General features: G+C 41.3%; 2 protein-coding genes across 2 annotated transcripts; one reads left to right on the forward strand and one right to left on the reverse strand.

Moving 5' to 3' along the window:
• Positions 1-6,026: 6,026 nt before the first annotated feature.
• Positions 6,027-7,715, forward strand: LOC111005274 (peroxidase 73-like). Its single transcript, XM_022276724.2, has 4 exons — positions 6,027-6,364; positions 6,463-6,663; positions 6,751-6,916; positions 7,065-7,715. The coding sequence occupies exons 1-4, from the start codon at positions 6,143-6,145 to the stop codon at positions 7,469-7,471; spliced, it is 996 nt and encodes a 331-aa protein (XP_022132416.2). The 5' UTR covers positions 6,027-6,142; the 3' UTR covers positions 7,472-7,715.
• Positions 7,716-11,508: 3,793 nt separating this feature from the next.
• LOC148213383 (GRAS family transcription factor) lies at positions 11,509-13,902 on the reverse strand. The gene has a single exon (XM_088124522.1). It carries the CDS (start codon positions 13,165-13,167, stop codon positions 11,782-11,784), a length of 1,386 nt encoding a protein of 461 aa, XP_087980648.1. The 5' UTR covers positions 13,168-13,902; the 3' UTR covers positions 11,509-11,781.
• Positions 13,903-25,393: the final 11,491 nt, after the last annotated feature.

The following is a 25,393-nucleotide window of genomic DNA, read 5'->3' on the forward strand; positions in this document are numbered from 1 at the left end:
CCCACCACTTAAAAAAAGTGAAAAAAAAAAGAAGTTAATTAGTTAAATAAAATAATAGTTGAAAGGAGAATAAGACCAGAATTCCTTTTTTTTTCACTGTGGAGAAAAGAGTCATAAAAATTGTAAATGAAAGAAGATTCCCAAATCAAGTTGAGGCCTTGGATTAGACAATAACGTGCAATAAAGGTGACAGCTAAGCATAAACGCCGTATCGGATTTCATTAATCATTCAAGTTTACCGTTAAAAATTAAACTAATGCACATGTTTATTCGTACAAAATTTAAATTTTAAAAATTTAATCGTGTAAATTGGAAGAGGGGACTTTTCTTTTGTTTTACTTTTATCCATCTACCTTTTTTTCCTCTAAAAGAATTTTATTTTACCTTTGAAAAAAACAAAATAATAAATACATATCTACCTACGTAGATATATGCTTAGAGTGTTTATCAACTTTTAAAATTATATTTATTTTAATTTTTTTATTAGATTCATGAAATTTTAGTGCTATGTCAATTTAACCTCATTACTTTTACAAGATTCTATGTCTTTGAATTATATTTTTACATCCAATATATTCATGCCATTAATTTCATCACAATAACACTTTATGCAACTAAATATTTGAACGGTCCAAAATAAGTCATCCGCATAATCCTTAAATAACAAATAGTAGTCAATATGATCTTAACTCAATTGATATTCCAACTAAAATATTGTGGGTTCGAACTCCCACCATCCACATATTATTGTACTAAAAAAAATATAACATGATAGTCAATATATCACTTAAGCATTAAACTAAATAAAGAGTTAATGACATAGCTCTATTGAACACAAAATTAATAGTGTGATAACTTATTACATACTTTTTAAAGTACAAATACCCAATGGTCATAACTTAAAAAATTTATAAACTCTACCATAAACTTTTAAAGTATATGAACTAAACCGGAACAATTTTAGGAGTTAAGGATATCAATATTCATACAATTTTATCTGAAAATCAGTTGGTAATGAAATGGGTAATCCAAAAATAGTGGCTCTTTTCGACTCACCAATCTTGACTGAATCAATTTTTAAATTGGATGTTCTTTTAAATTTTTGGTCTTTGATACTATATCAATATTTATATCGTTTTATCTCAAAACTAATTGACGATGAGAGAAGTAGCTCGTGTTATTATAAATTTTTGTTAAGTCATTTATTTTTTTCAACGTATAGGATAGGATGCTACTTCTAATTTAACTTTAATTTTTTAATTCAAAATTTTCTATTTTTTCCAACAAGCTACAACCTTGATTATAGTTTTTCCTTCGTAAATAAAGACTGTATTCTTTTATTACATGTTTTGTCATTTTTTTATTGGTTTGTTAGAATGAAAGTGTAAATGTAACTTTTTTTGTGTGTGACTACGAATTTGTTGTTAGTTTAATTTAGTTTTTTTTTAATAATAAAACATTGTTCATATATTCTCAAAGGTCTGTTTCTTCTGCCTGGCTATCTGACACTAAAGGAATATTTGAATTTAACAAACAAAAGCTGACCATATAAAAATACATTTCTATCTTCGAAGATCCTCGAATGCATTTTTTAGCAATTTTTTTTTTTAGATAAAGAAAATGGGAGTTCATTTTTAAAAGAAATAAAATTTTGTTTTCGAAACCGTCTCGTAGACTTGCAGTTTTGCCCTCATTCAACTAAACCAACCACACTACTTCTTAGGTGTACCAAAATTGAGCATCGATTCGGGATTTTCCTTTTTATATAATCTATGTTTTTAGAAGATATAATCAAGATTAATGATGATCTTCTTCGGGAAAATGAAATAAGCAGTTAGGATTCGAGAAAGTACATATATAAGTACTTGTTTCAGGTAAATTACTTTTATACATGTGTAGAGATCAGATGAATGCAGTTGCTCACTGTATTGCAGGAGAGTTATTTCGACGAGATTTACTATTGTTGTGGAACTTTTCCAATTAGCTTGTTCATCTCGTGGAGGTCGATAAATTTTCATCTCGTGGAAGTCCGTTTGATTTTTTAACGAGGCAGTTTTATAAAAAGATTAATGTTATTTTACACATTGAAATTAACTATATATAATTTTAGAAGGAATATATTATATAAAAACTCTATAATTTATCTTTTAACCTAAAAAAACAAGCAATCTAGCAACACCAATGAAAAATGAGAATTACATAAAACTTTTGAAATATAATTTTCCAAATATATATTTTTCCGAACTATTATTCCAAAAAAAAAAAAACAGAAAATTATTTTGAAAAAAAATTCAAGTCCTTAAAGATAAACTAGATGTTGACGTATGGGCACAAACTTTATAAAAGTCACAAAAGATGTTAAGTTATTAAAGTGGTTTAAATTTGATTAGCTAGGGAGAAAATATTTGCTTATTTCAAATTTTGCAAGCATTAATCCCCATTTCCGAGTTGGTAATCATGGGTTTAGGTGTCAAGTCAATTGTCATTTGCTTTTTAAAAATATACTGTTGGGGTAATATAATATAAAATAAAAAAAATAGTGTTCCTTTGTAAAATAATAGAGCATCTATCACATGTAGATCCAAAAATATTTTTAGCATGCAGGTTATTTAATTAATAAAAATGTGTAGAACAAAACAAGTGCCACACAGTAATGTTTGTCCTTTTGTTTAAGCATTAAATATTTAGGGAACAGATTTTTTGGGATAAAGGGCAGATAATTAAAAGAGGTTCAAAAAATTGTTAAGATGTCACATTAACGAGCTCAAAAATTGCTCAATCAAGGGGACCATGTGGCTTCACTATAGTTCTTGGTTTGTTTAAGCTTGTGTTTACATGATTTTATTTTTCACTTTTTGAAAAAACCATTTTCAAATCAAACAAACACGTTTTAGATGAAATTGGTAGATATTGAATAAGAATCGATTAATTTTGAAGACCTAATTATAATGAATGAAATCTTTAAATATTGAAAAAAATGAAAAGTTTCGTGTACTCCATTAAATATTTATTGATATCGAAAGGAAACTCAAAGGATGAAGTTATTTTTTTGTTGTTTTAGTTTTGATTTCAAGATAGGAAAAGAATTATTGTTTATATATTATTGTTCTCGTAAAAAAAATTAAAAAAATCACGAGATTAAAATATACAAAACATTAAATCGAAATCCTAATATAATTTAAAATTTTAATGAAAGTATACTAATGAGGAGAGAAATGACTGCATTATTGAGGAATTTTCGACCCACCTATTTTTATTTTATTTTTTTAAATCTGAGTATAAATGAATAATTAGTTATTTAAGAGTAGGAATGAAGACAAGGAGACGACATGACCTCTCCTTATCTTGAATTTTATTTTTATAAATATTATTATTTTTTAAACATATTTTACTTTCCAAACTATTCTTAAAATATTATAATTTTAAGAAACTATTTTGCAAAACATTATTGTTTTGAGACGTTTAACAGAATGTCATAGGCTAGCTGGAACATAAAATAATCTTTGAAGAGACGTTTTGAAGAGACGTTACTAAGCATATGAAATTGCCTTTTCAAAAAGAGTAAAGAAAATGCTCGTGGCACCATAGTTGTTTGCTAGTTGAGATCTCAGAGGTCGTTGGTTCAATTTTTTAGATCCAAATTACATATTAATAATGGCACTAAACGGAAAATATTTTTTTAAGTATAGATGTGGATGTGGAAATCAAACATACGATCTTTTGATTGTAGATAAGTGTCTTAACCAGTTGAGTTATATAGAAAGAGAGAGAGAACGTAAGCACGGGAATTTATTTCCCCGAGTCATTTAATGATTTCAAAACTAAAATATCTTAAAGAATTAGTTTCAGAAAATTATATTTTCATAATTTTTTTTTTATTTTGACAACATTTTTGAATTTATCCTCTTAGCTTCCTCCCCCTCTAATGAAGAATTATTCTCAGTTAGTTTGTACTTGTTTGATACATAAAAAGAACCCTCAGAAAAAAATTAAATATATTAATGACTTTTTTATTTAAACTTGCAATATTATTGAAATCTGTTTTTTTTTTTTGGCATGTATAAACACATTTCATCATAAAATATGAATATCAAAAGTCTTGATGTTCATGCATATCAATTATCAACTTATAGAGATGAGGATATATCATGAATAATACAAAAACTATATAAATAGATAATTTAAAGTACATATTAGTTGAAGAGATGACAAAAATATTTATATACTTTTAATAAATGCTTGTAATTATAGACATTATATTTGCAGATCTAAGTCGAAATAACAATATTAAATTAACAACAATAATTGTTACATGCAAGTTATAATTTTGGACACGTCCCACCCAATTGAATTAGGAAATACCAAATTAAATAATCCTATTCCTTGAGATGTAGCTGGCAGATCCATTTAGAGAATTGTTCATATTGAATCCTTTATTCCTTTATATTATGAGTAGAGAATTTACAATAAAATGGCATTGACCAAAAAAATTAGACGTAGATCATTATTAGAAGCATATATTATATATAATGTTACATTTTTATTATACATTATTTTTACATCCTTTTTGTAAACATAATATAGACGTAGATCATGAATGAGAAAGAAAATCACAAAAACAATCTCAACCTTTTTGGACAAATTTATTAATTTAAAATGAAATAACTAAAAAAAATAGAATGCATATTTTGGGGCAAAATTTTAGTGCAGTAACAATATACATTAGGATCATATTTGCAAATATAGCAATTTGATTATGATTTTACATGACATTTTTTTTCTATAATTTGTTCGCTTACATTCAAACAATTTTATGTAATTCCTTTTCTACTTTTGTTTATAAAGGGTTCAAGCTTATCAATGATATAGTCCTCACACCCATGAGTAAATATTTTATAGTAACTTGGCTATATCACTTATAAATGTCTACCACCTAATGAAATAACAAACGTAGTTTTTTCATGAGCAAGGTTATTATTGGGCTAGATTATTTTTATTATATATATATATATATATTTACAATTAATTGAACTTGTGTTTTGTCCATTCATACAAACGCTTCCTTTCTCGAGAGTATGAAAAATACAATAGAGAGAGTAAAATGCTAATTTAAGATGATCAAAATGCGCTCTCGAGAAAGAATCCATTGTTCCTCCCTCAATAGATGAGGTCGGGGTGCGGTATCACAATGACAATTTTGAGTGACATACATTAGTAGAGAAGGAAGAGGGGGGTAAAAGGGATAGGTAGATGAAAAGTTTGCTACAATGACGGACATTAGAAGCAGAAGCAGCAGTCCCAATTTCAAGTTTTGGAATTAGCCCACACCCACACCCACCTACACCACACCATAAAGCCCTAAGCCTTAACTTGGATGCTAAGTTTTTATTATGCTATGCGCCCCTTTTGCAACTCTAACGAATCTCTCCTTCTCTCTCAACATTAACATCAATCTTACCCTTCCAACTGGACCAATTTACTTTTTTTTCTTCTTCACTTCCCTCTCTATTATTTCCCTTTTCTCATCCTCCCTTTGAATATTCCTTCCAATCATAATTTTCCTATTTATTCTTATTATATTATTTTACACTTTGCATTTGCCAAACCAAACGGTTCCATCACAGTACATACAATACAGTCCAGAGGCGGCCAATCTGCCAACCTCTTGCATTATTACTAAACTCGTGTCTCTTTCTATTTCTCTTTCCTCTCCCCAATACCCATAGCCTTCAATTCTGAATACATTTAGTCTTCCCCCTTCTTTATCCAATCCAATTTCCTTTCAATCTCAATCTATTTCATTGCTTTCTTTTTTCTTTTAAATAAAATACCAATTTGAGTTTTCCAATTTCCATGTGTTATTGTGAGTAAGCATATTATCCAATTTTAGACTTTTCTTCTTCCCTCTTTTAATTATATTTCTTTTATCTTAATTATGTGCAAATGTGGGGTTTGATTATTGCCCCTAAAAAAGCAAAATGATTCGGGATTTTGATCCAACTGGCTCATTACCCCTCACTCCTATATATTCCTACTGCTCCCTCATTAATGCCGCTCATCCTCTTCCCTTCCCTTCCCCCTTCCCCCATCTTTCTTTAATTCTCTTGTGACCCCAACTTTTTAATAATAATCCTTTGCAGAAATGGGTCGCGTCAATCCCCTTATTGCATTCTCCCTTCTCTCTCTCTCCCTCGTCTGCTTCTTCCCTTCCCCCACTCTCGCCCAACTCCGACAAAACTTCTACGCCAACATCTGCCCAAATGTCGAAAACATAGTCCGCGCCGAAGTTAACAAGAAATTTCAGCAAACTTTCGTCACTGTTCCCGCCACACTCCGCCTCTTCTTCCACGATTGCTTTGTTCAGGTCCCCCCATAACTCTTTTCTTTAATTAATTAACTTATTAATTCCATTTCACACCTTTTCTATAATGCTTTTTTGGGCTTCATTTATAATTGTAACAGGGATGTGATGCATCCGTCATTGTCGCTTCCACCGCATCCAACAAGGCCGAGAAGGACCATCCCGATAACCTCTCCTTGGCCGGAGATGGATTCGACACCGTCATCAAGGCTAAGGCCGCCCTCGACGCCGTCCCTCAATGCCGAAACAGAGTCTCCTGCGCCGATATTCTCGCTCTCGCTACCCGTGACGTCATCGCACTGGTCACTACTGTCATCATAATTCTGTTGTCAAAATTTTAAATATATAATGTATAATATCGGCGTTTAACTTGATCGGAAACTTTGCAGTCCGGCGGGCCGTCGTACGCGGTGGAGCTGGGAAGATTAGACGGCCTTGTTTCGAGGGCGTCCGACGTGGAGGGGAAACTCCCGGCTCCGACCTTTAATCTCAATCAGCTCAATTCTCTGTTTGCCGCGAATGGTCTTACGCAGCAGGACATGATCGCTCTCTCAGGTAAAAATTAAAGATCACGGTTGTGGTTCTCACGCTCCAATCAAATTCCGACACGTGTTCGTAACGAAAGCCTAGAAAACTCCCGTGACTTGTTTGTGTCGGTTTTAGTTATACAAGCACTTAATTACTGTGTGATGTCATGTGGCAGCGGCTCACACCGTTGGATTCTCCCACTGCGGGAAGTTCGCGAACCGAATTTACAGCTTTGCCCCCGGGAATCCAGTGGACCCCTCACTGAACAGAACGTATGCAACCCAGCTACAGCAGATGTGCCCTAAGAACGTGGACCCCAGAGTGGCCATCAACATGGACCCCATCACGCCCAGAAGATTTGACAACATATACTTTAGGAACCTCCAGCAGGGAATGGGCCTGTTCACGTCGGACCAGGTTCTCTTCACCGACGGCAGGTCCAGGCCCACAGTCGACGACTGGGCCCGCAACTCCAACGCCTTTAACGCGGCCTTTATTCAAGCCATGACCAAGTTGGGCCGGGTCGGAGTCAAGACCGGTAGCAACGGGAACATCCGACGCGATTGTGGAGCTTTCAATTAAAACACAGAATTGAGAATCCTCCTCCCCCTCTGGCCTCTGCTTCTAGTCTACGTCACACGTGTATCTAGGCGACGACTCGGCGATTCGATTGAGTTGGAGCGAACGAGTTAATAAATGGAGGGACATTTATTCGCTTCCTTAGTTTGCCATAGGATTTGTTTCCAAATGTAATTAGGATTCAATTTCAATAAGCGAGAGCCACGTCATCATATGTTTCTTCATATAATTGCATTCAAATTTTCAACTCTTCTCCAAGTTTCCCTCCCTAATAATAATACAATATATAAGTCACATCGTATAGACTTTCATACAATAATTCGCGATTAAGGCAAGTAATCCACTTTAACAAAATATAATTTTTTGAACCCTCAAATTATGTGGAAAGAAAATCCGTGAGAATATTATTTGATGATGTGAAATTTAGTTTGGTAATTTGGAAGGGCAAGGTATATGGGGAGCAAAGCATGTGCAGAAAGGATATATAATTAAAGAAGAAAAATGGTGAATTATTACAAGGAGGAATGTCAACGTCAAAACTTGATGCGCTGCCGCTGCCGCTGCCTTAGTTGTACAAACCATTTTAAAACAAAACACTTTTTCATTTTTCTTTCTCACAGCTGTATGCCTGTATCCAATTCCAAGCAAATATGCCTCTATTGGTTTGGAATTTGACTTCTTTTTTTCTTTTGGTTCTTAAGATATTTAGAAGCAAACATTATTTTTGCTTCCATTTTTTGCTCCTCACTTTTTTAAGAATGACCATATTAGACTTGATCTACCTCTATCTTCAATTCCATCCTTTCTCAACAAATATGTATATATTTCTGTTTAAGCTACTATTAGTATTACATATTGTACTTACTTAGTTTAACTACTTGTTTAGTTAGCAACTAATTATTCTGTTTCTTTATTTACCACGTGTATCCCATCCTCAATTAATTCAATGACATACTAAATTACATTCCTGCCATGTTCCTCTTATAAGTTACTCTATATGAATTTTTTTTTTCAATTTTTTTTTATATGATGGATGTAGTGAAAGTTGATAAAGTTTTTTTTTGCTTGAAGAGTGTATGTTATAGGCAAGAGAGGGAAGAGGCCATCTCATCTGTGTAGTTTCTAGTTTTGACATTTTTAATTATTTTTTACTGTAATGTTGTTATTGAAAAAAAAAAAAGAAAAAAAAACCAAGGTATGGATAAAGAAAGAAAAAATCAATTTTCTACTATTACGTTTCAAACATCTACCCCTTGAAAGTGAAGGAAAATGTTAAAAGTCGTATGCGTTTTCAGTCTGGGGAAAATTATTGCAGTTGAAAGTGAAGGAAATAAAAATTAGGATGAACATCAAATCAAATCAAGTCCGTTCATTTTAGAAAATGCCATGCATACATTTAACAATAAATTAGATATTGGAAATACAGGTTTATCTGATGGTAAGAAATTGAAAAAATAATAATAAATAAAAATTAAACATTGGTTTTATTTATTTTGTTGGTTATTTAGTTGGTGGGTATTCCAACTTCGAATTTTTGGTCGTGACTGTTGATGGCGAATTTTGGAGAGGTCCACGTGTCCTTCAAAACGGAGCGTCGTCAAACAAACGGGTATGCAACAATGATCTTCGACACTGGTGTAGTGTCCCACCTTATGGACTCCAACGATCAAGTTAGTAATCAAAGCAGAAATAACAGAGAACACTTCAAAGAATTAGCGACAGATTTTTCATTTACTTAGTGGTAGTGGTTCTTTCCTTTTATAGGTGTCTATGACCAATTAAGTAGGACATTTCGTACGTGGAGAACTGGTGGTGCTCCTCGTCGTACGAGATTCAGACGGATAGATGAGAACATTATTAGTATGCGGTGGTCACACTGTCATTTGTCAGTCCCGTGCTACGTAGTAGGTGTGTGCATCCCTTCTCCACCCTTTTGCTTGTACACTTCACGCCGTCTATGGTCCCCCTTCCGGTTATCACCCACTAGAATCTCACACGTCACCTTCTCAAATTTCTCCCTCGACAATATACATTTTAACTAATTGAATTATGTTTAGATTGACGGAGAGATATGCACACAATTAATAATTAGTTATTATACAAGAACGTATAATAATTAAATTTATTATTTTATTTTTAATAAATATTTCCAAGATTCTGTTTCGTATGCATATAAATTCCTGAAAATAAATAGAATGTAAAATAATAAATTTAATTTATGATAATTGACAATCATAATAATCACTCATAATTGATTTAGAGTTGAGGTATTCTCACCTAAGCAAGATAAGTTGGCAAGATAATTTTGTTTTGTTTTTTGTTTTTTTTAATAGACTTCGGCAAGATAATTTTGTTAAATTAAGAAGTTTGAGCGAATTTTGTACTTTGACGTGTTTGAAAATATTCTTATGAGCCGTACTATGTCTTTTTTTTTTTTTTGATAAAAGAAAAAAATAAAAATCCAATCGATTCCAACATTAAGGTCAGCGCCCCATCCATGTGATATTTCGGACTCTAGTCGGATCTTTTGTTTCTCTTTGGTTATATGGGCCCGTTTCTGTAGGATAAGGCCCAGATCCATTCTCGGCCCCAAATCAAGACAAATTAAAAGATATATAAAACAAAAATGGAAAAAGGAAAATTTGTAAAGTAGGTGGGAATCGAACTCAAAACCTATGTCAAATTATGCTATGCTGACTTTGATTGTTAACAATTTTTTATTTTTATTTCAATATATATATCACGTGGCCCAAGGATATCAAGATTTTTAATACAAATAATAATAAATAATATTTTTTTATTTTTTTTATTTTTTTTTTGAGAAACTTTATTTTTACTTTTTAATAGAAACTTTTATTTATGTTTTAATTAATTTTATCTAAACATTACTGAATTAATTATTTATAAGGGACATTTAATACAATATAGCTACATTGTAAATTTGGTCTTTATGATTTAGGTATAAGTTTTAATTTGATCTTTATGATTTAGGTATAGTTTCAATTTGATCTTTATTGTTTTAAAAATTTCAATTTAGTCCCCAAATCCACCTATTATCTTATATTTTCTACTGATCCACATAAGCTCATCGGGATGTAAAAAATTGTGTTATTATAGAGAATGGATTGAGAATTAAAAAAAAAAATCTATATAGCATTAAATTAATTAAAAACATATTCATGTCATTTGGAAATAAATTAATAATGGTTTAAATATTTGATAGATTATCTTATACTTTAAAATTAGGATTTTTTTAAGCAAACATTTATAATTATAGACTAAAATAAATAGATTTATATGGGGAAAAAAAGAGGAGACCTTCAAAATTGTGATTGTCTCGTTTGTCTGTCCGTTAAGTGACTTTAATTATATATGGGATAAATTAACTATTATTATTCTACTATAAAAGTAAAAAAATAATAATAATAATAAAATAAATAACTTATTATTTTTTTCTTTTTTTACAGCATGTCGGGAGGAGATTCAAACTCAGATGGCCTAAAAATTAGTTATTTGTTACTTGAAAACTTGTCCAACAAAAAATCATACCGAGAGGAATTTATAGCCACGTAACTGCTCAAAGGAATTTACAATTTAATTAACTTTTTTCCATATTTTCAATGAAGTAAATCGAATATAATTAGTTAAGAAAATCACGCAAATGATGTTCATGAATGCTGTCTTAAGGATAAAATGATATTATAAGGGTGGGTCTCGTAGTAATTTTTTGAAAGGGGTGAAAGAAAGATATTGTTGAATCACGGCATATGATAATAACATGCAAATTTTAAATTAAGAAAAATAGAGACTAGAATATCATTTTAGTTGCGACAATACAATGTTAAACATGACTATATAAATGTGTGTTTAATTACCATGTTAGTGCTTGATATACGTAGTTCTTTGCGAGTTTTTGATCTAGTGAATGAGTAGTAGTTGTATTGAATTGTGAAGGAAGAATAATAAGATATAGTTGTTAGTTTGAGGTTTGATGTATGAAAATGTGATAGGCAGATGAGAGTGAGAGAGAGAGGAGGAAATGCGATAAATCCAAGTTTTGTTAGTGCAAAAGGGGGGGAAGCAAACAGGAAAAGTTAATATGAACCAACGAAACGGAAATAAATGCAGAAAATAGGGTTGGGTCGGCCATAGTGTGTTTCTGTACGGCGAAATGTGGGAGTCGGCTTAATTGGCAATATGACACGAAACCCCAACCCCCACCCCCCCGGCCCTCACCTGAATCCTTAATTCTCCTCTAAAACCCTAAATCTAAATTTCAGTAGTCAATATTGGTTTGTTAGCCTAGCTAGCAACTAGCAAGGCACCCAAGCGGTGGCGAAAACGACGTCGTGGCCTTTCCACGTGAGCAGCAGGTGGTCCTCCTCCTTCTTCAACCCCCAACCGGCTGCATGCTCCTCCAGCATCGTCTTCACCTCCAAAACGGCGTCCTCTCCGAACGGAACCCCACGGAAGTTGGCGTTCCCCATCCGTTCAACCCACCGGCTCTTCGCCTCCAATCTCTCCACTCTCTCAGCACCTTCCTGCGCGATCACGTTCTCGATCTTCCAGCAGATCTCCGCCTCGTACCACTCCCTCTGCCTGCTGCTCCCACCCAGAAACCACTCCATCGAATCGTACGGAATCCACAGGTAATTGAACGCCGATCTCAGACGGCACACCAGTTTGCTCGACGTCAAATCCGCGTCCTCGTCCACCACCACCACCATCCTCGGCTCCAGGTTGCGGACGGCCTTCAGGAACATCGACCGCAGGGACGACGACGTGTCCAAATTAGGACATGCCGCCGATGGCGCCGGGTTCAGGCTCTCTTCCGGGATGTAATGGAGCATCATGTGGCAGTTCAGCACCAGGGCCTCCCTATTTTCCTGACCGTAGATTAAATGCTGCATTCGGAGCTGCTCGATTAAGTTGGCGAATCCGTCTGTGAAGCACGAGGGGACCACTCTAAATTCCATACTCACGTTTCTAGACCTGGCGAAGTTCACCAATTTGGCGCCCAGCTCGTCGTACGACAGCTCGAGCGTGGGCGGCGCGTCCTTTAGGGCGGCGGTGGCGACAGTTGTCAGTTTCAGAAGAGGGGGGACCTCGAAGCGGTTTGCGATGGCGTCGATGAGGGTGGGGATTTGCATGCAATGCATCAGGCTAAGATCGACGAGGTGGAGGACGGAGTAGCCTTCGACGGCGTCGAGAATGGCGGCATTGGCGGCGGTGAAGCCGAAGCGGTGCCAGGGGGTTAGGTCGACGAAGGCGGCGAGCTCCATGAGGGAGAAGGTGTGGGTGGGGAGGGCGGGGGCGGCGGTGGTGATGGCGGCGAGGATCTTACAGCAGCCGCTCTTGGTGGCGCGTGTGATGAGGGCGCGGAGGAAGGCGGAGGTGAGGCGCTGGTTGGAGTCGCCGTCGGGAGGGGCGATGTTGTTGAGGACCCAGAGGATTTGCTGGGCGAGAGTGGCGTCGTTGGTTTCGATGGCGTTGGCGCAGTGGACGAGCAACTGTTCCATGCAATTGGCGTCGCCTAAGCTGCTGCCGAGGGACTTGGAGGTAGGGAAACCAGGCCATGGCCTCGTCCGGAATTGGGTCGTCGTTTGGTTCTTATTCATTATCGACCGCTGCTGTGGAAATGAGTTAGTGGTCGTTGTTTGGTGCAATCGTGGCGGAGGAGTCTCGCTGAATTGCATCATCGAGAGAAAAAACCAAACCCAGATACAATTACAGATAATAGATGAGAATGAAGAAAAAAAGAAATAATAATAATTCAGAGATCAGAAAAGGGGAAGGGAAGAAAAAGACGAGAGCAGAGCAGAGAGAGTGGGAGAGCAGAAAAGGGAAGGCCGCGCCTCGGGGAAAGAGAAATTAAGCGGAAGGAAAAGAGAGAAAGTGGGCGTGGAGTGGGGATAGGAAAAAAGAGGAGAAAGAAACGTAGGTGGAAGTGAAAATAGGGAAAAGAGAAGCAGCTTTTTCCATGGGCTACAAAAGGGGTGCTCTGGAACTGCAATCTGAATTGCTCCATCATATCTCATTTTCAATAAAGATGGAGGAAGGGAAAGGGGATTTTGGTGGCATGTGAGTGAAACAGCAGAAGGAGAAGGAGGCCGGCCACAGACTTGTCCCCATGCGGGGCTTGGGATTTTGTCATCTAATGAAATCCCCATATAACATGGTGGGATATATTGGAAGGAAAGCAGTTAAGTTTTGGCTCACTCTCAACTCACGGGCCATCCAATTCCATACCCAATTAACACACACATCATCACCAAATCATTTTTATCCAACTTTTTACTCTCTTTTCTTTTTCCATATATGTCAAACCATTTGTTTCAATTGGAATGATTTCTGTTGTCCAATCTACAAACAAATACAATAACCTGCTCTCATATCATATGCCTACGCTATTAAATATATAAATAGTGTCACTTCACTGTTTTATTCTTTTTCTTTTCCTCTCTCTCTCTCTCTCTCTCTCGGACTGCGCAGAACTTGCAGCAGGTCTTTCTTTCTTTTTTTTGTTTTTATGTAAAATCAATATTTGAGGCTGTGGAATTGGTTGGCGTTGCCTTGGCTATATTATCCATCTCTCTCTCTCTCCCATGCACAGTTCTCAAGGTGATACATGCTTTTTGATGTTCCACCTCTTTCACTCTGTTTTTTTTTTTCTTTTTTTTCCTCTCTAAAAACTAAAAAGCTGGCGGGTACGTCCATGTCCATATTTTGAATATCTTATCCAGGGACCATATTTAGATATTCAAAGGAAAAAAAAAACTTTTGAACGTGACATCTAGTTAAAAGGAATAAATATTGGAACCATCCTCCACCTGGATACTCCATATTTTCTCTCCCTCTCATCCCCTAATATTAAATTTTCAACCCTTTTTAGCTCTGTAAATTTCATTTTACGTACATGAGTTATTTGAATCTCAGAACTATACAAATTGGTATATATGTCATTTTGTCTCTTCATGTAAATTGAAGGTGAAAGGCGCATAATAGACTATATATCTATGCATGTGACATTTTGTGATTTGTAGTCTTTTTAATTTGTTCCCATATGTTGAAGGAGTAGCACCCCTCTCTTGGACCCCAACCCCACATCAAATAGACCACTCGATCCTTTTTTCCATGGTCATGAAAAATAGCCTCTCTTATCCTAAGATTAAAAACGGTTAAAAAGGTAAAAAAAAAAAAAAAAAAAAAAACTATGCGTTTGATTGTCAGAACTCATGGTGGATAACTGCTGAGAAAAAAGACCATAAAAGATGAGGGGAAGAATCTGAGGGAAGCCATGCAATTATGTTTGGGATTATTGTTTATGGAGATTGATGAGGATGAGATTTTTAATTTCGTTTTTGTTTTCGGGAATTTTGAGGAGGATTCCTGAAACGACTAGAAGACATACGTGTTAAAGCAAAAACCCACTGCACAATTCTTTTTTCTTTTTCTTTTTTTTTAAGTAAAAAATAATTGGGGAATTTCTATAAAGGGAATTTTGAAACATGCACATAATTCCTTCTCTCCTTTCATCAACACGACAATGCCAAAAACAAACACGTAACCATGAAAGTAAGCATCGAAGCCATGTGCTTTATTATTAAAAACTATATTCTAATTTTTCTTCCCTAATCTTTTTTCTCTTGAATTAAAAACCCCAATCTTTTAAGCACGACGACAAGGGATTATTTATTTATTTTATTGTTTTTCTAATTGAGATAGAAAGTTGCCCAAAATCATATGAAAGGCCAAAGCACATGCCGACGATCGTTTGTTTGTTATTGAGTAATTAATCAACTAAACCCATAAAATATATCTGTTAATTAGGAAGCGGATAAAGTTACAGTTGGTCTGAAGATTCCGTTTAAGATTCAAAATTTCTCACTTTCATTGATATAAATTTTAATTTCTTAGACTAACTTTTATCATATTTTATACAAAAGTATAGACTTCATATAGTTTTACAATAAATTTTAGTATCATTTCTCCTGAAAAATTTTCACCCATAAATTTAAAATGTATACTCATCACCAATATATAGCAGGATTCATTATAACATGAGATTTTGTTGATCATAGAGCTATATATTTTTTTATTAGGAATTATAATCCATATAATAGAATGAAGATAATAATATATTGGCAAGAATTAATGTTATTAGACCATAAAGAAGTTATGTATCCTATTTAAGTTGGGCCGGTGTAAATGTCTCCCTTGTCAATTAAGAATAAATTAAATTACCCCAAATTAAATCAATACTTAAACCACACATATGAAAAAAGAGTATTAAGATTAAATAAAATGAACATGCTTAACTTCCAACCCTATCTTTCCCCTGCGTACTTTGATAACCACAATAGATCATAGCTGTTAAATTGAGTGATAAATTAAAGTAAACTGTTTGGGGAAGAGAATATCCTGGACACGTGGAGGACCCCTATTGGTGCTCCAAGATGACTCATGAGTCATGCCCAGCTCGGACGGCCGAGGTCACCACCACTAGCGTTGACAGATGCTAAGTATGAGGGCCGAGGTGAACCTGGCCGAGGTCCGACCTACCGGGAAGCTCGGTGGGGGCCGATGTGAGCTACTGTCGGCAGCGTGATTATTAGGTATAACCGTCGGTCCCGAGATTACCGGGTGTAACCGGCGGTCCCGAGATTACCGGGTGTAACCGTCGCGAGATTAGCGGGACTACCACCCATAAGTAGAGAACTTCACTCCACGATTAGGTACGATGATTTCTGACCTCGAACTAAACTGGGAATCCGACCTATACTGACTTGATCGTCGGAGTGCTCACCTTTTTGTGCAGGTCCGCCCAAGTATTCAGATCGGTCCGGAGGCCGAGTTCGAGCTGCAATCTGAAATATACTGTTGTGCATATCCTTGCATAAACATTTGGCGCCGTCTGTGGGGACGACAATCTAAGTCATCCCAATTCTTTTAAACCAACATGCGAGCGAACATGGTTCAACCAGCGAACTCGACCAATACGGCAGATCGAAGGACTCTAGCTGCCAGCGATACCCACCAGAGGGAGGTCGGAGCAGCAGTGGTAGAGGGGCAAGGTCACGACGGCCTAGCAACAGAACCCCTCCGCAGGTCGGCACGAATCACCGCGCCTGTCCTACCACCTGCGCACCCAAGGACATCCAAGTCCACCCGTGGCCGAGGTGGGACCTCTAAGAAGGGCGCCCGGGGTCCAGCCCCGGCTCCAACAAGTGAAAACTTTGACGCACTCCAGAGAGAAATGGAGGCAATGCGCACACAAAGGCGGTCCATGGAGGAAATGTATAACGAGATGATACTAGCTGCAGGCGCAGGGTCCCGATCTGAAAATCGAATGACGCGCATTGACATATGCGAGCAAAGGGGTTCCCACCTCGGCCCAGTCGAGGAGGAACATCCCGAAGACAACGAAAGCGAGGGACACACTCGCCGGAGGGGAGACCTCCGTGAGCATCTCAACAGGAAGAGAGACTCATCTCTCCGAAAAGGACAGTCACCATCCCGCTCACACCGGAGCTCCAACCAGCAGGCTGAATCCTCTCACAACCCAGCAACTCCTGCAGGAGTGATTACAAGGGAGGAGTTCGACCAGCTGAGGGGCCAGCTCGACGCTCAGGTGGAAGCCTTAAAGGCCAAATGTGAGCAGAAATAAGGTTCACTAAACGATGGCGACTTGGGAGAATCGCCCTTCACCTCGGACGTTTTGGAAGCACCGATCCCTCCGAAGTTTAAAGCTCCTACCGTGAAGCCTTATGATGGGTCGAAGGACCCCAAGGATTATGTTGAGGTCTTTGAAGGCCTCATGGATTTCCAAGCGGCATCAGACGCAATCAAATGCCGCGCCTTTCAGATCGCGCTTACTGGCAGCGCGCGATTGTGGTATCGGAGACTGCCAGCCAGGTCGATCTCGACCTACTCTCAGCTGAGAAGGGAGTTCCTCGCCCAGTTCTTTTCTCGGCATTATGACAAAAAGACAGCGACCCATCTCGCCACCATCAGACAGAAGGAGGGTGAGACGCTGCGAGAATATGTTACCAGATTCTAGGAGGAGCAGTTGAAGGTCGCACACTGCTCCAATGACTCGGCCATGTGCTATTTTCTCACCGGTCTAGCCGACGAAGCCCTCACAGTGAAACTTGGAGAGGAGGCCCCGGCCACCTTCGCCGAGGTGCTTCAGAAGGCGAAGAAAGTCATCGATGGACAGGAGCTCTTCCGAACCAAAACCGGTCGACCAGAACGAAAGATCGGTCGGGGCAGAAGTGGAAAAGATATAGAAAAGGCAGATCCCAAGTCCAAGGACAAGGGATCCTTTTCCAGCGGCCGAGCTGAGTATCGAAGGGCGGAGAACGGACCTACCAGAAGCCGACCTTACGAACACTTCACCCCGACCATGATTCCAATTTCCGAGATCCTAACGAACATCGAGGAGTCTGGAATGGAAAAACTACTCAAGCGTCCTGAGAAGCTTCGGGGAGCCCCGGAAAGGCGCAGCAAGGCCAAGTATTGCCGCTTCCATCGGGAGCACGGCCATAACACGTCGGACTGCTGGGAGTTGAAGCGCCAAATTGATCTAATTCAAGATGGCTTCTTCAAGAAATTTGTGGGAAAGTTGAGGACCAGCTCGGCAGAGAAAAAGGAAGAGCGGAAGAGTTCAAGGACGCCGCCCCGGCGCACTGACCGACCTGCGGTCATCAATACCATTTTCGGAGGGCCAAGCGGGGGTCAGTCCGGACATAAAAGAAAGGAGCTAGCTCGTGCAGCCAGGCGCGAGGTGTGCATCATCAGGGAGCCGGGGCCGACCTGCCCAATCACCTTCGACAGTACAGACTTAGAGGAGGTGCACCTGCCCCACAATGATGCACTTGTGATCGCTCCCTTGATTGATCATGTGGTGGTCAGGAGGGTGCTGGTAGACGGAGGCGCATCTACTAACATCCTGTCCTTACCGACCTACCTCGCCCTGGGATGGACGAGGTCGCAATTGAAGAAAAGCAGACACCGCTGGTTGGGTTCTCTGGAGAATCGGTCAGCTCGGAGGGTTGCGTCCACTTGTCGGTCACGCTTGGGCAGGACCAAACTCAGGTCATCCAAATGGCCGAGTTCGTGGTGATTGACGGTAGATCGGCCTATAACGCCATCTTTGGGAGACCCATCATCCACTCATTTCGAGCCATTCCCTCGACACTTCATCAAATTTTGAAGTATTCCACCCCCAATGGCGTGGGCACGGTCTGAGGAGAACAGACCGCTTCGAGGGAGTGTTATGCCTCCACACTCAAAGGCTCATCGGTCTGCGCCCTCGAAACTCTCGTCGGTAGGGATGGGACGCTCGAGTTCGAGGCCGACCTGCCGAGGAGGGAGTTTGCCGCACCCACTGAGGAGCTCGAGCTTGTTCCTCTGCTTAGTCCCGAGAAGCAAGTAAGCATAGGAACCAAGCTGGGGGCCACCGACAAAGAGGAGCTAATCCACTTCCTCAGATCCAACTCGGATGTCTTTGCGTGGTCCCATGAGGACATGTCTGGCATTGACCCGAAAATTATGACGCATCGCCTCAGCATAGATCCGTCATTCCGACCTGTAAAGCAAAAAAGAAGACCTATAAACAAGGAGCGGAGTGATGTAATTGTTGAGGAAGTTAGCAAACTTTTGAAAGCTGAATACATAAGAGAAATTTCGTATCCCGAGTGGCTCTCCAATGTTGTATTAGTTAAAAAATCTAACGGAAAGTGGAGAATGTGCGTAGATTTTACGAACTTAAATAAGGCATGCCCGAAAGATTGCTTCCCACTGCCGAGGATTGATCAGCTCGTGGACGCCACAGCCGGGCACGAACTGCTCACCTTCATGGACGCCTACTCTGGGTACAACCAAATCAAGATGCATGTCCCAGATCAAGGTCATACCGCATTCATAACAGACCAAGGTCTGTACTGTTACAAGGTCATGCCCTTCGGGTTAAAGAACGCAGGAGCGACCTACCAGAGAATGGTGAACAAAATGTTCGCCAAGCAGATCGGCCGGAATATGGAAGCGTATGTGGACGACATGTTTGTCAAGAGCAAGCAGTCTAAGTCGCATCTCTCCGATCTGACCGAAGCCTTCGAGGTTCTGAGGACATATCAAATGAAGCTCAACCCAGCTAAATGTGCCTCTAGAGTCTCTTCGGGAAAATTCCTTGGCTTCATGGTGAACAACCGGGGAATCGAGGCCAACCCCGAAAAGATTAAAGCCGTGCTCGAGATGGAGGCACCTAAGACGCTGAAGCAGGTTCAGTGCCTCAATGGCAGGATTGCGACCCTGAACCGGTTTGTTTCAAGATCGACAGATAAGTGCCTTCCTTTCTTTAAAGTCCTACGGAAGAAAGACCTGTTTGAATGGACAGCGGAGTGCGAGCAAGCATTTCAGCAGTTGAAAAGCTACCTCTGTTCGGCACCTTTGCTCGCCAAGCTCATGCTGGGGGACAAGCTCCAATTGTACTTAGCAGTGTCTGACAGCGCCGTCAGCTCGGCCCTAATCAGGCAAGAGGAAGCGCGGCAAAATCCGGTCTACTACACAAGCAAGGCTATGACCGAAGCCGAGACCAGATACCCTCAAATGGAAAAGTTGGCTCTTGCTTTAGTCACCTCGGCCCGACGGCTTAGACCATATTTCCAAGCCCATACTGTGGTGGTGCTCACTAACTTGCCCCTAAAAAACATCTTCCATAAGCCAGAAGCTTCTGGACGCCTAATGAAGTGGGCAATGGAGCTAGGTGAGTACGACATCCAGTTCGAACCCAGAACTGCGTTGAAAGGACAAGCAGCGGCAGATTTCAGAGCCGAGCTCACACCACCTTCCGAGCTGAGCGAGTCCGACCTACCGTGGACAATCTATGTCGACGAATCCTCCAATGAGAAGGGGTGCGGGGCCGGGGTCCTCTTGCTCGGACCAGGAGGCGAGCGATTTGAGTATGCCTTGCGGTTCGGCTTCCAGACTTCTAACAACGAGGCTGAGTATGAAGCATTTATTGCCGGCCTGCGAATCGCTAGAGCATTGGGAGCCTCTTGTGTTAAGGTTTTCAGCGACTCGCAGCTGGTTGTGAGCCAGATCAAGGAAGAGTACCAAGCCAAAGACTCCCGAATGGGGAAGTATTTGGGCAAGGTCAGATCGTACCTCGCCCAGTTTCGAACTTACGAAGTAAGCCGGGTTCCCCGAGCAGAAAATTCTAATGCTGACGCCTTGGCCAAGTTAGCATCGGCGTACGAGACCGACCTGGCCAGGTCGGTCCCCGTCGAGATCTTAGATAATCCCTCGATCTCAGAGCCAGATCTGATGGAGATCGGCGCTCCAGAGTCCTCATGGATGGACCCGATTGCGAACTTCATTAGGGGCAACTCACCACAAGACCCCAAGGAGCGCAGAAAGTTGGCGAGGCGAGCAGCTCGGTTCGTGGTCCGAGGTGGAGCATTGTACCGACGCGGCTTTTCCCTGCCTCGATTGAGATGCCTAACCCCTGAAGAGGGCATGTACGTCCTTAGAGAAATCCACGAAGGAGTGTGCGGCAATCACTCAGGCGCCCGGTCGCTGTCAGCCAAAGTGATCCTACAAGGATACTATTGGCCGACCCTCAGCCAGGACGCCAAGAAGTTCGTTAGAACTTGCGACAATTGCCAACGCTACGGAACCATAATCCACCAACCTCCCGAGCTGCTCACCCCCATCTCGGCCCCGTAGCCATTCGCGCAGTGGGGGGTAGATATCATTGGTCCTTTCCCTTTGGGCAAGGGCCAGACCAAGTTCGTTGTGGTTGCTGTGGATTACTTCACAAAGTGGGCCGAGGCCGAGGCGCTCTCCCACATAACGGAATCCAGAGTCACGTCCTTCGTATGGACAAATATCATATGTCGCTTTGGTATACCGCGGGCCATTGTGACAGACAATGGGAAGCAGTTTGACAACGCCAAGTTCAAAGACTTTTGCAGCAAGCTTGGCATAAGTCACCTTAGCTCGTCCCCCGCACATCCGCAAGCAAATGGGCAGGTGGAGGCAGTCAACAAGATCATCAAGCGAGGCATCAAACTTAGACTGGACTCCAAGAAAGGCAGGTGGGCCGAGGAGCTACCAGAGGTTCTATGGTCGTACCGGACCACCCAAAGAAAATCGACGGGTGAGACCCCGTTCTCCCTGGCCTTCGGCTCCGAAGCTGTAGTCCCGGTTGAGATCGGCATGCCATCTGACAGAGAATTACGAGCCTACGGCAAATGAGGAAGAGCTGCTCCTCAACCTCGACTTGTTGGAAGAAAGAAGAGCAATGGCCCAGCTACGCCTGGCGGAATATCAGGGCAGAATGGCCAGACATTACAACGCCCGCGTTCGACCTCGGACCTTTCAGGTCGGACATCTGGTCTTAAGGAGGGTCCAAACCCATGTGGGTGCCCTTGATCCGACTTGGGAGGGCCCGTTTGAGGTCAAGGGCATAGTCCGACCTGGGACGTACATATTGGTCGATCTGAAAGGAGACGTCCTCGCGCACCCGTGGAATGCGGAGCACCTGAAGCGTTATTATCCTTGAAATGCCAAAAGCGTTTTCAATGGATCTGTAAAAAACTGTTTCAAAAGAATTATGATCGGAATAAATGTGGTGATTTAATTTCATGATCCCGAGTTCGACCAGAAATTAAATGGGGGCCACGGACTCCCACGCGATCACATTCCAGCAGTCGGTTAAAATTCAATCCTCCAAAACCTAAGGGTACGAGATACGATGCCAAAACCACTGATGAACTTAAAATTCAAACCTTCAAGGTAAAGGAACGATGTGAAAAGTTCAAAATGATCAAGCCTCTGAACTTGAGGGTACGATGTACGATATGAAGAACAGCTACGGACTTAGGATTTTAGCCTTTTAACGTTTTTAAGTTAAATGTGCGATGTTAAAAAATCCAGAGTTGGTGCAATGCATTGAATGCTAGACAGAGATTCAAATTCAAACTTTCAAATTATTTTAATTGAAGGCGCGACCTCAAAAGTAAGAGGTGCGAGGTGACAATGGCTGCAGTTCAAAGGAAAAAGCAAAGAAGGGAAGGATGTTGCCAACAACAAAGTAAAAACAAATGGGAGCTTCTTTATTGAATGGAGAGCAGAGCCAAGGCTTATAGACCTTGCAGCTCTGCCCTGACACTTACAAACAAAAAACAAAAGAGAAGAAAAGAAAGACAGCGAAAAGCCTCTTGAATGGTGGTCGCCTAAGAGCCTGCTTGAGGAGCGCCCTCTTGAGTGGTGCCGACCTGATCCTCTTCGAGGTCGGAGTAGTCAGAGTCCAGATCTCTTACGTACTTATCCACCAACGCTTGGGGGTCAGGGGTGCCGCTAGGCCTAGACGCCCACTGCTCAGCATACCTCTTCTTCAGACCACCGAGATCGATCTGAAGGTCGGGCATGTCGGAAGCAATGCCCTTCATGAGAAACTTGAAGCCCGCGTCAGAGAAGTCTTTGGCAAATCCATCGAAGTCAGGATGTTGCCTAAACGATTCCTCCAATAGGGCTCCATTGCTGAGACGCTCCTTCACCGTCTCCAGCTCGGCAGTCGCATGCTTCAACTCCTCCTCCTTCGCTTCAAGCGCCTGGAGCATGTCGTCCTTCTCCTTCAGGAGTTGGAACTTCTCCTTCTCCAAGCCCTTGGTGATAGCATGGGCAGCTCGGAGCTGGACCTTGCGTCTGTCTTCTTCCTTCTTCAGCAGCTCGACCTTGGTCTCCACCTCGGCCTTCAAAATTTCCACCTCAGAGTGAGCCTTCAGCAGCTCATCCTTCATGGTGGAGGAAGCAGCCTCCAAGGCAGCAGAGAACTCCTCTTTCTCCCTCGCTGCCAGAACTTCCCTCCCATCCAGCTCGGCCTTCACGGCCAGAGCCGACTAAATGGAAGCAACAAACGCCTGAGAAAAGGTACAAAGAAGAAAATTAGACCGAGCTACCTGTTAGGTAAATTAAGCAAAAATGGAGACACTAGTCTTACCTCAGCGGCGTAGTCGATGGTCCTCTGCAGAACGGACCCTGGGTCGCTCACAAATTTGGACGCCCTCCTTAGGCAGCGGTCCAAACTTGCGGCCGAGATGCGGGACACCTGGTCCCTCACCCCAGAACTTGACGGCTCAACTCTGAACCGTGCCGTCACATCGGACGTCCCGCCCATTCTGGCCTCAGGATCGTCCACCCGATCTGCGAAGCTCGCAGGCAAGACCCCACGAGCTCTGACCTCCAAGGGGGAGGTCGTCTTCTTATTCTTCCTCCTTCGCTTTAGAGGGACTTCCTCCCTCACCTCCTCGTCCAAAAGCAAGGCGTCCACCGCCTCGGTCTGATCCCTGGGGCGCTTCTCCCTCGAAGGACCCCTAGAAGACTCCAGCTCGATCACTAGGGCTGGATCTTCCGAGGCTGGCCCTACCACAGCAGGAGTGGCAGGTTTCGAACTCTGGGCGGCCTCAAGAGCACGGGCTCGGCCCTTGGACTTGCGTTTCACGTTACTCGCAAACCCGCAAACCATGGCTGAAAAACAAAGGAAAGAAATCAGCACAAAGTTAGAGGAAAAGGAAGGGGTAGCAAGCTCGGCATACCTAATTCGGAGTTCGGCCTTGAGGATTCAGTGGGACGAACGGCAGGGTTGTAATCTAGCAGCCCGAACTCAAGCAGCAGCTTGTCGGTCACCAAGGTTCCGACCTTCCTACCCCTCGGAAAACGCTCATTGTAATATTTCAACGTGTCGAAGGAGGCTTGCGTAAGCTCGGGGACTGGTCGAATTGAAACTGCACAAAGACAAAATTTGAGTCAGACCTGAATAACAAGAAAGAAAGTTATCACAAGAAGTAAGAACTACTCCGTACCTAGGTTCCCAAACCTAGTGGGAACGTCAAAGAAGGAACGACCTGACTCGTCCTTTGCAAGTCATTCCCCAGAAGCGTAGAACCACTTCCTCACCCATCCCTTGATGGAGGTCGGCCCCTTAACTATACCGCCTGCGACTTTCCTTGCGCACATATAGAACCGACCAGGCTTCTTAGCTATCCTTTTCGCTTCGAAGCACGCGAGGAGCTGGTCTATGTCCAACAGCTCGGCCTCTTCACTATCCCGAGCCCGTAGCCAAAAAAGGATGGCCAAAGCGAAAATGACACCCCACCCATTGGGGGCCACTTGAGCCGGAGCCAGCCTAGTTCGGAAAAGAAACTCTTGGACGAAAGAGTGAAGGGGAAGTCTGAGGCCGTACTCAAACATTTTGAAGTAGAGAGTGACCCATCCCTCTGGAGGATTGTCAGCTCTCTCCCCCTCTTCCGGAATCCTAAGGAGGATGTTCTCAGGGATAGCGAACCCCCTACGAAGGGATCCGAGGTAGTGCTCAGGTATCCTAGAAGGGTATTCCAAACCCTGACCTGAGGTGGAGGCATCACTATCCTCCCCGTCATCGGAGAACCTAAAGTTTTCTATCTCCTCGAGCTCGGACTCTAACCTACGAGCTAAATCCTCATCGGATCCTAAGTTGCTGCTAAAAGAGGACGACATGGCAACTACGTTCGAAAGAGAAAGTGAGGGAAGAGACTGACCTACCAAGGGTTCGAGCTACCTTCAGATCGAACTCCAAGAATTCAGGGAACGTAAGGTATGACCTGAAGGATTGGGGGTATTTATAGCTCGTCGGAAAAATTTCCCCACCGTACACGTGTAATCAACGAGCGGCTAGGATCCTCCCTAAGATCCGAAGCGTCGGAATATTTGAATATTCCGACGATAAATCTACCGCAACGGTTATATTTTCCCACGAATAGGAAGTCGCCACGCGTCCAAAGCAAGTCGAATGAACTTCTCTGCCAGGTCGAGATCGGACCAGACAGAGAGGGGGCCAATTTTTGGGGAAGAGAATACCCTGGACACGTGGAGGACCCCTAT

This window comes from Momordica charantia, assembly GCF_013281855.1.
Source record: "Momordica charantia cultivar OHB3-1 chromosome 1 unlocalized genomic scaffold, Mcharantia_2.0 BLBB01000001.1, whole genome shotgun sequence".
Lineage (NCBI taxonomy): Eukaryota > Viridiplantae > Streptophyta > Magnoliopsida > Cucurbitales > Cucurbitaceae > Momordica > Momordica charantia.

Bases quoted from the DNA above. Each gene is read 5' to 3' on its own strand.
- LOC148213383 (XM_088124522.1), bottom strand. From the start codon at position 13,167: ATGATGCAATTCAGCGAGACTCCTCCGCCACGATTGCACCAAACAACG.
- LOC111005274 (XM_022276724.2), top strand. From the start codon at position 6,143: ATGGGTCGCGTCAATCCCCTTATTGCATTCTCCCTTCTCTCTCTCTCC. The intron at 6,365-6,462 runs GTCCCCCCATAA...TAATTGTAACAG, and splicing joins TCCACGATTGCTTTGTTCAG to GGATGTGATGCATCCGTCAT. The intron at 6,664-6,750 runs GTCACTACTGTC...GAAACTTTGCAG, and splicing joins CCCGTGACGTCATCGCACTG to TCCGGCGGGCCGTCGTACGC.